Source organism: Malaclemys terrapin, chromosome 7, assembly GCF_027887155.1.
Source record: "Malaclemys terrapin pileata isolate rMalTer1 chromosome 7, rMalTer1.hap1, whole genome shotgun sequence".
NCBI classification, from domain to species: domain Eukaryota; kingdom Metazoa; phylum Chordata; order Testudines; family Emydidae; genus Malaclemys; species Malaclemys terrapin.
This window is the reverse complement of record NC_071511.1, coordinates 27,987,523-28,004,161: the sequence shown is the minus strand read 5'-3', so window position 1 is coordinate 28,004,161 and position 16,639 is coordinate 27,987,523. Positions and strand designations below refer to the sequence as shown.

General features: G+C 43.2%; 1 protein-coding gene across 2 annotated transcripts in view; it reads left to right on the top strand.

The window, feature by feature from the left end:
• The window catches only part of CACNA1D (calcium voltage-gated channel subunit alpha1 D), a 398,008-nt gene that overhangs the window by 184,797 nt on the left and 196,572 nt on the right, over positions 1-16,639 (top strand). For both annotated transcript variants that reach the window (XM_054033680.1, XM_054033681.1), the window contains exon 4: positions 10,798-10,937. In XM_054033680.1, coding sequence (XP_053889655.1) covers positions 10,798-10,937 — 140 coding nt within the window. The remainder of the gene's footprint in view (positions 1-10,797; positions 10,938-16,639) is intronic.

Genomic DNA, 16,639 nt, shown 5'->3' with positions numbered 1-16,639 from the left:
AACCATTGTTGGCCTCATAAGGCTGAATAAGTAAAGCAGCTCCCTCTACTATAGGTGTGTGATGCGGGGGTCCCCAAGTGGGTGGAGCACTAGCCCACCATACCCCCTTGTGGCTCAAGTCTATAGTTTGGCGGTAGCACTTAGTGACTTGAGTCTGCAATCAGCAGAAGTGCCTAGTGGCTCAAATCTGCGGGGTAACGGTAGCACCAAGTAGCTCAAGTCCACAATTGGCGGTAACACCAAGTAGGTCAAGTTGGCAGCAGGGGAACCTGGGCCCTCCAGCTCCTCTTGGTTCCAAACCAGAGCCCTAAGGCTGATAGTTCAGGTGTGCAGCCTGAGCAGTCCCTGCTCCCTGGGTATTTCCTAGTGTACCCCTGTTTCTGTAGAGGCCCAAAGGGGACCTGGCTATTGACTTGTAACATATACTCAAATGAAAGGGCTTCAGAGGATCTTCCCCCTCACTCACAGGTGCTCTGCTGTCTCTTCTGTGGTGGCCTGCAGCTCCATATTAAGATCTGCTCCAGGCAGCAGCGGACACCTGTTGTATCCCTGCAGGAGCTACCAGTGCAAGTCTGCTCCATTGCACCGACTGCCCTGACTAACTGTACTGCTCCCTTTTAAGCTCTACCTCAGTTGCGAGCAGATGCAGCTGGGTGGAGCCTCCTGGGCCCAGACCTGCTCCTTAACTCTCTGTTTGATCACCCCATCACCAGGTGCTGCAATGTCACTGAGCCAGATCATCCCTTCTGCCTTCCTAAATAGAGGGAACTAAGACCTGGTAAATACAGGGTGGTGGCATGGAGAAGAGTGGAGAGGTGCCTCAGGGCATGTCTACACTTACCTCTGGACACATCGGGGGTCAATTTATTGCGTCTAGTGAAGACACAATAAATTGACCGCCGAGCGCTCTCCCATCGACTCCGGTGCTCCACTGGAGCAAGAAGCGTAGGCAGAGTCGATGGGGGAGCGGCAGCCATCGGCCTACTGCAGTGAAGACACCCTGGTAAGTAGGTCTAAGTACGTCGACTTCAGCTATGCTATTTTTGTAGCTGAAGTTGTGTAACGTAGACTGACTTAGCTCGCACCCCTCCCCCCGCCCAGTGTAGACCAGGCCTCAGCTGCATCATCCTGCCCTGGGCCCTTCAGGAGTCTCTGTGCAGGTTCGCCCTTCCCAAGATTCTCAGGGGCAATAAGGCTCTACATTGAATGGTTCCTGGATGTCCCAATGACTGTCCCATTAGAAGCTAATTCTTTCTCAGTAGTATTGATTTAGTTTGTGAATAGTAAAAAAGTGAAGAGACGGCATAATTGACTGAGAACATAAATTTAAAGTGGGAAGAGTTAATAAAAACTGGCTTGCATCTGAAGAAGTGAGGTTCTTACCCACGAAAGCTTATGCTCCCAGTACTTCTGTTAGTCTCAAAGGTGCCACAGGACCCTCTGTTGCTAAAAACTGGGACTGGTTCAAGGATATCCTACTGGAGTCCCAAAAAATACAGTTCCACAAACATGAAAAAAGTTATGCTGGGAAGAAAAAAGGTTAAAAAGAGAAGTGGAAGCAGCAACAAAACTAATATCTAGGATGGAAAAGAAGGGAAGTAAATGGCAATGAATATAAATTACAAGTTAAAAGATGTAGGTGACTGGTAAGGGATGATAAAGGAATCAATGAAATATCAGTGGCCAGTAGGTTAAACAAGAACACATTTTTTAAACATTAAGAACAAAAATAAAACTAACCTAGATCAGGTAAAAGTCCATTGATAGTTGCAGGTGGTAAAATTTTAAAAAGTGATGGAGAAAAAGCAGAAATGTTGAATAGATATTTCTGTTCTGAATTTGGAATGTATCCATCACATATAATAATAATAATTAATTAATTATTATATAGTGGGTTCTTATACAGTGGATTTCATCAGTAAACCTCTTCAGCTGATGTTATGGATGGAATAGAAAGTTTACCATCTGTAAGAAAGTAGGATGGGAGGCAACATCTGCTAAAATTAAACATTTACAAATCCACATGTCCAGATAATGTACACCCAAGAGTCTTAAAGAAACTAGCTGAGGCACTCTCTGAACCACTGCTATTAATTTTTCACAACTCTTGTAAAACAGGAGAAATTCCAAATGATTGGAGGAATGCCAGCCTAGATCCAATAGTTGAAAAGCATAAAAGGGATGACCTTGGAAACAATACACCAATTTGCCTGACGCTGATTCTGGGTAAAATAAGGGCACTGTTAATTTGGGACTATCAATATAGAATTAGAGGCTAAAAATACAATTAATGCCAGTCATCATGGTTCCGTGGGAGGTAGGTCTCATTAAACAAACCTGTTATCTTTTTTTTAACAGGATTACAGGTCTGGTTGATAAAGGCAGCTGTGTTGATATAGGATACTTTGCTTTCTCCAAGGCTTTTCATTTAGTTCCACATGACATTTTGATTATAAAACTGGATATGGAACTAACAGAGCACAGATTAGATTGATTAGTAACTGTCTTACTGACAGGTCTCAAAATGCAGTTGTTAATGAGGAGACATCACTAAGCAGGTGGTTTCCAGCAGGGTCCCCCAGGGATTGGTCCAGTGATATTTAATATTTTTATCAACGATCCAGATGATGATATAAAAATCTTTGCTGATAAAGTTTGCAGAGAACACAAAGATTGGGAGGATGGGAAATAATGAGGAGGACAGGTTACTGTTACAGAGTGATCTGAATCACCTGGTTAAACGGTCACAATCCAACACAAAGCATTTTAATACAGACAAATGCAAGGTAATACATCTGAGAACAAAGAATGCAGGCTATTTCTACAGGATGGGAAACTCTGACTTGGAAATCAATGACTCAGAGAAGGACTTGGGGTCATCCTAGATAATCCCCTTAACATGAGCTCTTAGTGTAGTGCTGGGCAAAAAGGGCAAATGCAGTTCTTGTATTTATAAAAAGGGGAATGTCAAGCAGAAGTAGGGAAGTGATCTGGCCTCTGTACACAGCACTGGTAAGATCACTACTAGAATTCTGTGTCCAATTTTAGTGTCCACGCTTCAAGGGTGTGGAAATACTAGAGAGTTCAAAGGATGGACACAATCTTGATCCAAGGGCTGGAAAAAAAGCCTTACAATGTGAGACTTAAGGAGCTCAACTTATTTAGCTTATCGAAAAGAAGGTTAAGAGGTGACTTGATAACCGTGTATAGGTACTTACACATGGCAAAGACATCTTATAGTGGGGGTTTTTCAACCTTGCTGACAAAGCAATAACAAGAGCCAGTGGCTGGAAACTGAAGTTAGACAAATTCAACTTTGAAATAAGATGCAATATCTTAGCAAGGATTGCAGTTAAACATTGGAACAGTTTACTAGGGGAGGTGATGGACTCACCATTGCCCAGAGTTTTTAAAAATGCGATTAGATATACTAAAAGATATGATTTAATCAAGCTTCCAAGAGAAATTCTACAGCCGTTGTGTGCGGGGGTTGGGCTAGAAGATGGTTGTGGTGGATCCTTGTGGCCTTGGAATCTGTAACAGGGTGACTTGCCCCTTAAGGGCTGGAGGGGCTGGGGCTAGCCAACCCAGATTACTAAAGAGGCACACCTAAATTGATCAGATAATTCTGTATAAAGGGCAGCAGGTGGCTGCAGAGAATGGGGGAAGCTCAGGAAACTGCAGAAGTAAGAAAGGCTCCTGCTGGGATGATATTGATACTGGTGGATTTGGAAGACCTGGGAGCAGGGTGAATCGGAGGCTACTGGGAGTGAGCGAGCTCCAGCAGAAAGACCTGGGATGTGGGGTTTCTCTACTGAGACTACAGGTAGGAAAAGCCTGGGAGTGATCCAACAAGAGAGTAAAACTGATGGACTGTATTTGGGGTCTTTGAGTTTTATTTTGGAGCTTTGTTTATGTGAATAAACTCAGTCCCCCAAGAAGGGGTGGTGAATGCACAAGAGAAGCTCCTGAGGAATTTAAGAAGCTCTTTGAGGGAGAAATTGTTAGCAGGGCATTGCAGAGCCACCCCTGGCCTCGGCGTAGTTAATGAAAGGTAGCTGACCTCATTACATGTTCATTTACTTCTGTCACAGGGTGCACCTCTCACTGCTGGGCTGATGCCTCTTCTTGGTCACTTTGGGGATTAGCTGGAGGCTGATGCCCCCATCTGCGGTTTATACACCATCACTTTGACTGGTCTGTGGCCTCTCTCTCAGCCTCACGAATCACCGTGTCCTCTTCATGACTTAGTCTTCCGGCTAGGTCGCTCTGTATTTCCCCCTTGGGTGGGGGTGGGGAGTATCACTTTCAAAAGTCCAGCCACTTCATCAATGTGAGGGGGACCCGGGCCCGCCTACTCCGCCCGATCCCAATCCTGACCCAAGGACCCTGTAGATAGCAGCCTCTTGCTGTGACTCTAACTTCTCCCAATGCTGCTACGTCTCCCTGGGCCACTTCCCCAAAGCCCCAGCACCTTCTTCGCCCCTACCTCAGGGCATTCAACTACCCAGTCCCAGCAGCCAGCCAGGAGCTCCCATCCCTGCCAGCAGTTGCTCTGTCCAAGGTGCCGCAGGTCTCTCAGCCGACTAGAGACATAGTCCTCACTCCTTGAGCTCCCAGCAGTGACTGACTCTGTTCTGCACTGCAGCTCTTTTTATATGGGCCAGCTGGCCCCGAATTGGCTGCTTCCTACACTTGTGATCTAGGGTTAAATAAGTACAGGGATATACATAATGTAAATCAAGAGCAATTGACAAGTTACAGATAAATGAAGACAATATCATTCCCATTTCCTTTGAACTAAATTATTGTTCGAGTGAATTAGTAACCTTAACATTGCTTTGATATTCACACACAGATTAATTGGCCTCTTGCTCTGACCTGAGCTGGCCTGTCAGCATCACATTCCTTCATGGGCTATGGGGAGAGCAGGACGTTCTGCATTGCCTTTAGTATGCTCATAACACTTGCAGCTCTGCATTAAGAAAATGACTATAATAAAATCTCATGATTCAGCCAGTAGTCTGCTGGGGTCAGGAAGGAATTTTTTCCCTGATGCATAATTAGCCAGATGTATTCTGGGCTGTTTTTTTCACTTTCCTCTGAAGCATCAGAGATTGGCCACAGATGGAGATGGGACATTGGATGGGGTAGACAAGTGCTCTGACATGGTACAGAGAATCCTCTGTCTTAGACATCTGAGTGGAGTGTCTTGCTCATGTGCTCAGATTGAAACTGAGTGCCGGATTTGGGATCAGAAAGGAATTATTTCCCAGGTCAGGTTGGCAGGGTCCATGGTTTTTTTCACTTTCCTCTGCATCATGGAGAATGGATCACTTGCTAGGATCACCTGGGCATAGCTCACCTAATCAATTCCTTGCCATTGCAAAGGTACTGGTGGTACCTCAGTCTCTCCAGTTCTCTGCATGTAACACACAACAGATTTGTCTTCTGAGATTGGAAATGCTTTAGTCTAACTAAAACAAATGGGCTCAATATAGATGTAACTGGGTGAAATTTAATGGCCTGCAACATTCAGGATTATATCAGATTAGATGATATATTGGTATCTTCTAGCCTTAAATTCTGAAAATCTAAAACTATGAAAAATGTCATAGAGCATCATAAAATGAATTTAGCATTTTTGGTCCATGTAAATGCTTTAAAAAACTAGTGAATAAACACACAGAAACTTAGAACTTGCATATCAACATTGCTTATGAAAATATAAAATGGATGAGCAGAAAAATATTTATGGTCTTTCTATAGTTTATGGTTTAAATAATATAATAATTCTGGTGTGAGAATAAATGTAGAAGTAGGTACAACTGATGTTTATTTCTGTATGATTTATTTGTGAGTTTACAGTCCGATTATGAGTTCTGTTCACGTGGGTAAGGGTTCGTAGAATCCACTCCTTGATCTAATATAATTATTGATTAAAGGTTTTGAAGTCCTTGTTTTCTTTTAAAACCTGTGAATCCAACAGAGAAGCATCAATTTATTTTGCCTGATTGAAGACCTGCTAGAAAAGCATGCATTCAGAGGTTCTACTCAAACATTATTAGATGACATTGTGGTAACAAAGGGGGGGAGAGTAAACAAAATGAATACAGCGGGTGAAGTTCTCTGCTACGCTCAGCTTGTGTTGGGTGCAGCAGAGTAGGGGAGCTGTAAGAGAGCTTGCTGTGGCCCTAACGTGTTTAGAGCAGCCTGAGGACTGCTCTAGCTTGAGCCAGCTGACATTGGTACACAAGGAGCCATATGCCAGCTGTGAATAGCTGGAGTGTAGCACACTCTGGCTACCCTTCTTCCTTGCCCCAACATACCACCTGAACTAGGGGATGTGTGAAGGGAGGTGTGGGAGCTGCTTAAGTTGACTCTATGGGCTGGTCCACACTAACCCCCCACTTCGAACTAAGATACGCAACTTCAGCTACATTATTCACGTAGCTGAAGTCGAACTATCTTAGTTCGAACTTACCGCGGGTCCACACGAGTCAGGCAGGCTCCCCCGTCGACTTCGCATACTCCTCTCGCCGAGCAGGAGCACCGGCGTTGACGGCGAGCACTTCTGGGATCGATCCCAGAAGATCGATTGCTTACCGCCGGACCCGGAGGTAAGTATAGATGTACCCTATGCCTCCTAGGGAGTCCCTCCAACAAGGGAATCTCCAGGAGAGGGCTTGTGGGTGGTTTCTGCTTCCACTTATGCTAGCCTAGATTGTAAGGAGTTCTGCTGTCTCCAATATATAGCACAGATTTTAGGTGAGCTAGAAACACTTCTAAAAACATAACCCCTGAGACTATCATGCTCACTTAAGGAGTGGGAGGAGGGAGGAAGATTTGCAAATCTGTAAGAATTTGTGAGGTTCATAAAAGCTCAAACTCCATAAAGTAGATCCTTGCTCAAATTTTGTTTCCCTGTACCTTGTATGCCCTCTGTGCTATTTTTTTTCTTCTCTTGGTGAAGTCCTTTTCAGTCTTCAGTGAGAATGTAAAATATAATCACATTGAAATGGCAACATATTTTTTCTCCCTAATCTATTAAAAAGATCTTATATTTTCATGACAATAAGAATGATCACCTTTGGGTTGTTTTTTTTTTAAAGGAGTTTGACTTACATCAGACCAGGGCCACCCAGGGCGGGAGGGCGGCAAGTGGGGCAATTTGCCCCAGGCCCCAGGCTCTGCAGGGGCCCCCATGAGAATATAGTATTCTATAGTATTGCAACTTTTTTTTATGGAAGGGGCCCCTGAAATTGCTTTGACCCCAGGCCCCCTGAATCCTCTGGGCAGCCCTGCATCAGACACTACATGTATGGAATGTTTGCAATACTCTTTATAGACAGCAAACGATCCTGCTCCCATGGAAGCCAAGTGGACATAAAGAATAATTAAAAGAAGTGAAGAAGGCAAAAATAGAATTATGTAAATTATTAATGATTTTATTTTGAATATCTCTAAAAGCACCTTTTCCATTTTATTCTGCTCCCATTGAAGTCCATGGGAGTCTTGTAGCTGACTGGTAGTAGGAATAGGCCCCTACCCTAATAAAATTTAGAGATGGAAGAAGTCTTTTAGATCACAGGGCAAGGGCCGGCTCCAGTCACCAGCAAAACAAGCAGGTGCTTGGGGCGGCACATTTCTAGGGGCGGCATTCTGGCACCGGCCATCATAGGCTCTGATTCCGGGGCATGGGGAAAAGGTGTCCCCACCACCCCAGCTCACTGCCCCAGCTCGCCTCTGCTTCACCTCCGCCTGCTCTCCTGAGTACGCCGCTGCCGCTCCGCTTCTCCCCCTCCCTCCCAAGCTTGCTGCATGGGAAACAGCTGTTTCGCGCAGCAAGGCTGGGAGGGAAGAGAAGTGGAGCGGCGGGGCACTCGGGGGAGGCGGCGGTGGTGGAGTGGAGGTGAGCTCGAGCGGGGAGCGGATCCTCTACCCCCCGTTACTTCCTGCACCCCCCCACCCTAGCTCACCTCCGCTCTGCCTACTCCCCTGAACGCTCCACCACTCCGCTTCTCCGCCCGCCCTCACCTGAGAGGGACGGGGGAGAAGCAGAGTGGCGGCATGCCTGGAGGAGCAGGTGGAATGGAGGCGAACTAGGGCGGGAGGTCGTAGGGGGCCCACAGGAAGCAATGGAGGGGGGGAAATGCGGCATGCCCGGGGGAGGAGGCGGGGCTGGGGATTTGGGGAAGGGGTTTGGAAGGGGTGGAGTTGGGGCGGCCTGGGGGCAGGGGGACACGAATTAAAAGGGAGGGTGGTCAAATTTTTTTTTGCTTGTGGCGGCAAAATTCCTAGAGCCGGCCCTGCACAGGGCACATCCCATTAGAAGACCAAGATTTCCTGACTGCCAGTAGCTGCTAGTTGCTAATCATAGCAACTGATGCATTATCTAAAGCAGATCCACAAAAAGAAGCTGTACAAATTGTATTAGACAACACTCTCCATCTCTTACTATTCCACCTTTCTACTTACTACTCGGGCTACAAATATGTATTTCGCCTGTAACAAATGCCAACAATAATATTTTTTGCCTTCCTTTTGTTCCCTTCTATTATTTACCTTTCTATCTCCAAGCCACAGCTTTGCTTAATAGCTGTTCTTGTAGAGCGTGTAAACATTAGGCTTTGCCTAAAATTGTCAGTATTTTTCCAGTGTATTTCTCAGGAGTATTGATAACATGGAAGACTATGTCTCCATGCCTTCCTCCACGATTCCCTCTATGCAAAGAACTGCTCCCCAATCCCATGCACCAGTCTTTTAGCTTCCTCCTACAGGCCCTATTTCATCCTCATTGTTCACCCCCAGCATTAAGAGATCAGGAATAACATTTACAAATAAAAAACAAAGGCAGATAATCATTTCTCTGTGATATGTGCATGGATCTCCATATTCCTGCGCTGGAGAGCAGAGGGATTGGAGGAGAAGGCAAGGTGCCTCTGTGGCATGTTCTCCCACTGCTCTACATCCTGCAGAGGGCTCTTAAAGGGACCAGAGGTCTACCATACAGAGGGTTTAGGAGGAGGAAATCTGGAGGGGAAAGAGGTGGGAGAATGTGAATAAACTTCCCTAGGCCCCCCAAAACCACCCTAAAATTAATGCAGCCTGATGTGATTCAATGTTTGTACAGTGCCCCCAGGAGTCCCCTCAAGTAGAGTTCCACAGGGTATATGGGGCATCTGCCAGCAGAGGAAGCACTGGCACTATATTTCCTGGAGCCATACTGCCAGGAATGAGAGAGGCCGGGGGGCCCTCTGCAGCGGTGAAGTTTGAGAAGTGGAATGCCTTTCTCATTGTGCAGAGGTGGAGAGGCAACCCCCACCTTTCCAGACAGATCAATTTGGGGACTGCCATCTAAGGAGAAGCTCAGAGTTTCTTAACCCACCCAACTCCAGGCAGTTTTCTATGAGAGGGGACAATCCCCCACTCCCCACCACCTAAGTTAAGCCACTTATCTGGGTGTCCTCCCAATGTCTGTCTTTTAGACTGGAAATTACTTGGTCAGGGATTGTCTTTTTATTCATGTGTGTGTGTGAGTGTATCAGTGCTGCCTAACAAATAAATAGCTAATAATAATACATATCTTTGTGTGTGTTATCTGTAATGTTTGAATAGATAGTGGAAGGATGTAATCATTATTGAGCAGTTTAAATTTCAAATAGTTAACGTTATGTATGACTGCAGTGAACAATTGCCAATGAATTCCTAATTGAATGTGAATCATTCTCTTCATGTCTTGTTTTCTTGGCTCCAACCCTTGTGTAGCAGCAGACAAGTAAACAAAAATGTTGTATTAATTGATGAAGTGATGATTTCAAAATGTGAAAAGAAAGCTGTGTTAACTGATCCATTTTGATAGGCAACTCTTTTCATAATTTACCCCAAGCCCAAATATACTAAATATTTGTTTAATAAAGAAAATAGGAAGCCTTTAATAGAAAATATATGACCCAATTAGCAATGAAAATATTAAAATAAATTCAAGGTACATATCTAACCATATTTAAAATGCAAGTTTTAATAATATGAATAAATTATACATTTTTCTAAAAATGCATTGGGGCAAATTTAGAATTGAAATGTAAGTTGGTATAACATAGAGCCCCTTAAACTAACTTAGACTCCTTTATATTATGTTTAGGCCAACTTACATCCATTCTGCTGATGTGCTGTGCTGATGTGCTGTGTAACTTACCTGCTGTTGTAAGAAGGTGTAAAATTAAAGTATGATAAGGGCTATCTTAACATATGCCATCCTGCTCCTTAGGTACAGCACCTCAGACTCCTTTACACATCAATAGAGTGGGAACAGTTAGGATTTATGGATTCTAATTTCTAGTTTAGGTGAATGTAAGGGAAACTAAGTTATACCTCTTTAATTAGCACTCTAAGGACCCAGTCCTGCAAACACTTAGGCATGTGCTTAACTTTATGTCTGTGAGTATTCCCACTGACATTAATGGGGCAACTCACATATATAAAGTTAAGGATGTGCACAAGAGTTTGCAGAATTGGGACATAAACTTGTACCTTTGTCTCCAAAGCAATGTCAAAACAAGGAAATTCCCATCTAATTATAGCCAGTGGTATTGACTGTTCTAAATATTATGACAAATGCCGTGAAAGGGCTGTTTAGACTCAAAGAGAGAGACCCTCTTGAGGCAGTGTGTCTTCCTAATACTGATCGGTATGATGCAATTATTCAATTATCCATATTAAGCTTTAATTAAAGAAAGAACCTTTTACATTACTTCATCTTTTATGCTAATACTTGTTTCTTCTCCTTTTTTACAGGAAAAAGTAGAATATGCCTTCCTGATTATTTTTACAATTGAAACATTTTTGAAGATTATAGCATATGGATTATTATTACACCCCAATGCATACGTTAGAAATGGATGGAATTTACTGGATTTTGTAATAGTAGTAGTAGGGTAAGTCATTCACACTTCACTTTAAACAAGGCTTTAAAAACATTGTTCTGAAAATGTGGTATTGTCTTTATGAAGGTAGCGGTATGCCTTATTCTGATGGGACTGAGGACCGAAGCCTACTAACTTTTACTCATACATAATTTATTGGTCAGCTCACATGAGTGAAGATGCAGAATCAAGCCCTAAAACGTTTCCAGTTCAGAATGGAGGAACTTGGGTCATATTGTACAATCAGCCTTCAAGCAGAAGACCATGATGCATTCAATGAGTTCTGCCTAAAAATGGATGGCATAACAAGGTCCTTATTAGAGCCCTGTCCTGCAAATTCTTGTACATATGAGTTGTCCCATTGCACCCACCGGGACTGTTCATCTGAGTAGAGGTTTGCTAGGTTGGGTCCATAATCCTTCAGGGCTCAGCTGTGCCTTTTAAGCACAGCCCAGTGTTGAGGGTGCTTGTAGAGTTGCACTGCCCCACACGCATCACCAGAAAAGCTCTGCCTGCTTCAAAGAGACAGAGCACCTGCTACACCTCCCTGGCATGAAAGGGAGACTGGACACTTCTGTCCCCTTTCATGGGATGCAGCACATTGGTCCCTTCCCCACCACACAGCTGGACAGCATGATGCAGAGAATAGGATGGAACCATGACTCTGTTTACATTCAGCCCTCCCTGTCCCCTGTGGGGTGCCATGAACCCCAAGGGGAGTAGTGAGGGAGCATTTCCTGCATGCCCCATTGTGCAGGAACTGCCCTTCTGCCTAGCCCACAAGTGTGTGGAAATTCCTTACTCCCTCATTGTCACTGTGTAAGGGCTATGCAGCATCTGTTCCTTGTGTCAGCACGTTTTATATTATCAGTTAGCATTGATTCTCTTTGTGTTACATGCTGCTTTAGGAGATCCTATGTTGAGGCATCAAAGAGTTAATCTTATAGCATATATTCTGTTTTCCCTAAATATGCAAATATTGTCTGATCAGACTGAAATAAGGAATTTTTTCAATAGTGGGGACAGGGAGGGCTGAATGTAAACAGAGTCATGGTTCCATCCTGTTAAGTAAAAAAAAAAAAAAAAAAAGATCCCAGTGAAATGCTCTGCCATTGCTGCTGACTTGCAAAGAAAGCCTTGGCGTGCAATGTCTCATAATGCATTTTTAAAAATAGTTTACTCAGAGTTTGCTTTTAACTGAAATGAGCCAGGAATTTGAGGGAGAGAGAGAGTTTCTAACTCACACCATTGAGGTAATGAAGGAAAATGATGTGATTTAATGGGAAGGCCAACATTTTGGGGAAACAATTGTAATTACTAAATCTGCTGTTGTTTTGTGTACATGTAAATACCTAATAGTCAAATATTATTTTTAAATAATGAAAATTACTGAAATTATTGCCATAGTACCAGTCTGCTGGCACATTCTGGCCCATGGTTAAAGTGGGAGTAAAGGGAGCAACAGTAAAAGATTCTTTAGCCATATAAATAAAAAGAAAACAAAGAAAGAAGGGGGACTGCTGAACACTGAGGATGAGTGGAGATTAAAGATAATGTAGGTATGGGTAAACATCAAATACTTTGCCTCAGTTTTTAATAAGAGTAATGAGGAGCTTGCGGACAGTAGGAGTGTGGCTAATGGCAACAAGGATATGGAAATAGAAATTACCACATCTGAGCTGGAAGCCAACTCAAACAGCTTAATGGGACCAAATCAGGGGGCCCAGATAATCCTCATCCAAGAATATTAAAGGAACTTGCACATGAAATTGCAAGACCAATAGCAAGGATTTTTAATGAATCTGTAAACTCGGGGGTTGTATCCTATGAAATTGCAAGACCAATAGCAAGGATTTTTAATGAATCTGTAAACTCGGGGGTTGTATCCTATGACTGGAGAATTGCAAATTATAATACTTATATTTAAGAAAAGGGGAAAAAGTGATCCGAAAAACTATAGGCCCAATACTTTGACTTCAATTGTATGCAAGGTCTTAGAACAAATTTTGAAAGGGAGAGTAGTTAAGCACATAGAGGTAAAGGATAATTGGGATAAAATACAACACCTCAGTGGTTCTCAAACTTTTGTACTGGTGACCCCTTTAACATAGCAAGCCTCTGAGTGCAACCCCCCTTATAAATTAAAAACACTTCAAAATATATTTAACACCATTACAAATGCTGGAGGCAAAACAGGGCTTGGAGTTGATGCTAATAGCTCGCGATCCCCCCATGTAATAACCTCATGACCCCCTGAGGGGTCCCTAACCCCAGTTTGAGAACCCCTGTACAACATGGTTTTACAAAAGGTAGATCATGCCAGACCAACCTGATCTCTTTCTTTGAGAAGATAACTGATTTTCTAGACAAGGAAATGCTGTAGAACTAATCTACCTAGATTTCAGTAAGGCATTTGATGCAGTTCCACATAGGAAATTATTAGTTAAATTGGAAAAAATTGGGATTTAGATGACGACTGAAAGGTGGGTAAATAACTAGTTAAAAGGGAGACTACAACAGGTCATGCTGAAAAGTGAACTGTCAGGCTGGAGGGAGGTTACTAGGTTACAATAACAGTAGTTATTGTTACAATAGTAACAATCCTCAATGATTGATCTTGAAACTGATATTATTTAACATGTTCATTAATGACCGTGGCACAAAAAGTGGGAGTGTGCTAACAAAATTTGTGGATGAGGCAAAGTTGGGAGGTATTGACCATATGGAGGAGGACTGGAATATCATTCAAGAAGATTTGGAGGACCTTGAAAACTGAAGCAATAGAAATGGGATGAAATTTAATAGAGCAAAGTGCTAGGTCATGAATTTAAGGACTAATAAAAAGATTTTTTTCTATAAGATGGGAATGTATCAGTTAGAAGTGACAGAGGATGAGAGACTGCAGTACTGGTTGATCAGAGGATAACTGTGGTGCAGCCAATGTGGTGCAGCCATGAAAAAGGCTAATGAAATTGTATGGTGCATCAGGTGAGGTATTTCCAGTAGAGGTAGGCAAGTGTTATTACCATTGAATAAGGCACTGGTGAGACCTCATCTGGAATGCTGTGCGTGAGATTCTGCTCTCCTGTGTTTAAGAAAGATGAATTCAAACTGGAACAGGTACAGGAAGGGCTACTAGGATAATCAGAGGAATGAAGAACCTACCTTACTAAAGGAGACTTAAAGAGCTTAGCCTAACAAAACAAAGGCTGAGGGGAGATATGATTGCTGTCTATAAATACATCAGAGGGATAAACACCAGGGAGGGAAAGGAGTTACTTAAGTTAAGGACCATTGTTGGCACAAGTACGCATGGATAAGTTTAGGCTTGACATTAGATGAAGATTTCTAACCATCAGAGGAGTGAAGCTCTGAAACAGCTTTGCAAGGGGAATAGTGGGGAGCAAAAAACCTAACTTGTTATATGACTGAGCTTGATAAGTTTATGGAGGGAATGGCATGATGAGATTGCCAACAATGGCATATGGTCCATTAAGGTCTGCTTTTACCAACTATCTCCTATGGCCAGAGATAGGATACTAGATGGGGATGGCTCTGAAGTTACTACAGAGAATTCTTTCCCAAGTGTCTGGCTGGTGGGTCTCACCCGCATGTTCAGGGTCTAACTGAATACCATATTTAGGGTTGGGAAGGAATTTTCTCCCAAGTCAGATTGGCAGAGACCCGGTGGTTTTTTTTTTGCCTTCCTCTGCAGTCAGGAGCGCTGCCAGCTTTTCCGCTGCCCTAGGTGGCGGAAGGTCCCGCCCCGAAATGCCACCCCTCCACTGAGGTGGCGGAAGGTCCTGCCACGGAAATACAGCCGTGGTCGCCACCCCCCAAATTGCAGCGTCCTAGGTGACCGCCTAGGTCGCCTAATGGGTGAGCCGACCCTGTCTGCAGTGTGGAGTGCAGTTCACTTGCTGGTTTGAACTAGAGTAAATGGTGGGTTCTCTATAACTTAAAGTCTTTAAATGAAGATTTGAGGATATCAGTAACTCAGCCAGAGATTATGGGTAGGCAAGGTTTCGTGGCCTGCAATGTGCAGGAGGTCCATGACTAAGGCTCCTAGGTTCTACAGTAATACAAATAATAGATAATCATCATGTAATCAGGATCTGTATCAGGTCAAGTGATCCTCAACAGATTGGACCCAGGGCACATGGTGCTTGGTGAGGCCTTTCTGTGGGAGGTGCTTCATGGGCAGGTGCTGTGGACTTCACACAAGGGAGCTCCTCTCTCAGACCAAGCAATCTTTGGAATAGTCTACCCCTTTGAGTCCTTATCTGGTGGCTATGCAATTATTGTAGCCCTGGGCAGTTGAGCAAATCCCTAAACTAGCACACCTCATCTAACCATGTTGCTAGGGGACATGGGTCTGTCTTACACCAAATTTTCATACATCTCTGTGAGTGACATGTGTGTAATTGAGTGTAAGGGAGGATAAATTAGTGTAAGGAGAGGTCTGTGTCATACCACCATCACCTCTATATTTGGCCTTCTGTCTCCAAAACATCATGTGATAAGAATATTATCACCTACTTATAAAACAGTCACTACAACTGGCTAAGTTTAATTACATCAAATGCTAACCCTGAATCCGCAGTATATAAGAAGAATTGGATTGTCTCCCATCAGATATTCAAAGCCTCATTCTATGACCCAAGTCCCTGCCCTTTCACTAGTCCAGAATAGGAAGGTTTGGTGTATGAGGTGCAAACCATGTAGTCAAAGATCCAACCCAGCATCCAGAGTAAAAGAGAGCCTCAGAAAACAGGTCAGTGGCTCACAGGAAATGCAGCACTCTTACCCAAGCACCCTAGTTTTAAAATAATCAGTTACAGAACATAAGCCAGTACAGGGCCAGTTATTTGATTAACTTGCACCCTTAAGAGAGAAGCCTACTGAAAAATTGTTTTTTGTATTTGACCCTATGTAGAGATGGAATCATCTCTAGATATGATTCCTTTTGAATTAATTTGTTATGGAATTTCATATTTACATTTTAATAGCTTCAAAGGAGCTGCCACTGGTGTCCAGCACTAGATACATTAAATTAAATGCTCTTACTGTGCATTGTCAGCAGAAAATGTAATGGCTCAAAGGCAAAATCATGACAACCATTCCAAAATTCACATCTATAAGACAAGAAATTACGGTGCATATGCAAAAGGCAGTTTTCCAACATAAATAATTTGGACATTTAATTAAAAGAATATTAAACAGCCTTAGTACACCGTATTGGATAGTAAATGTTATGTTTTAAAGAAAATCAAGGGCTTGATGGCTTTATAGCTTGATGGATTTGATAGAAGTGATATATCTGGCAGAACTGAAGGCCAGCCCCGCACATTTTTCTCTGTCCCAACTCAGTCAAAACTCTCATTGAAATCAATCAGTTTATGGATTGCTTAGAGAATAATCCACCCACTTGTTTAGTGCCTGGCCCTGCATTCACTTTTCAGGCCAAATTTCCATTGTTCTCAATGGGAGCTTTACCTGAGAAAAGAGTCCAGAATCGGGTCCCAAGGGAGGAAGCTTGCACAGCAGTTTACTGTACCTGTGGACCTCTAATTTGAGGAATTACTTATGCACTGAGTGCCTGACAGCATCCCTCCCACTCAGGCCTTGATTTCAGCAATGTGCTTAAGCATGTGCCTAACTTTAAGAACATGAATAGTTTCATTGAAGTCAATGTGATTACTCACATGCTTACA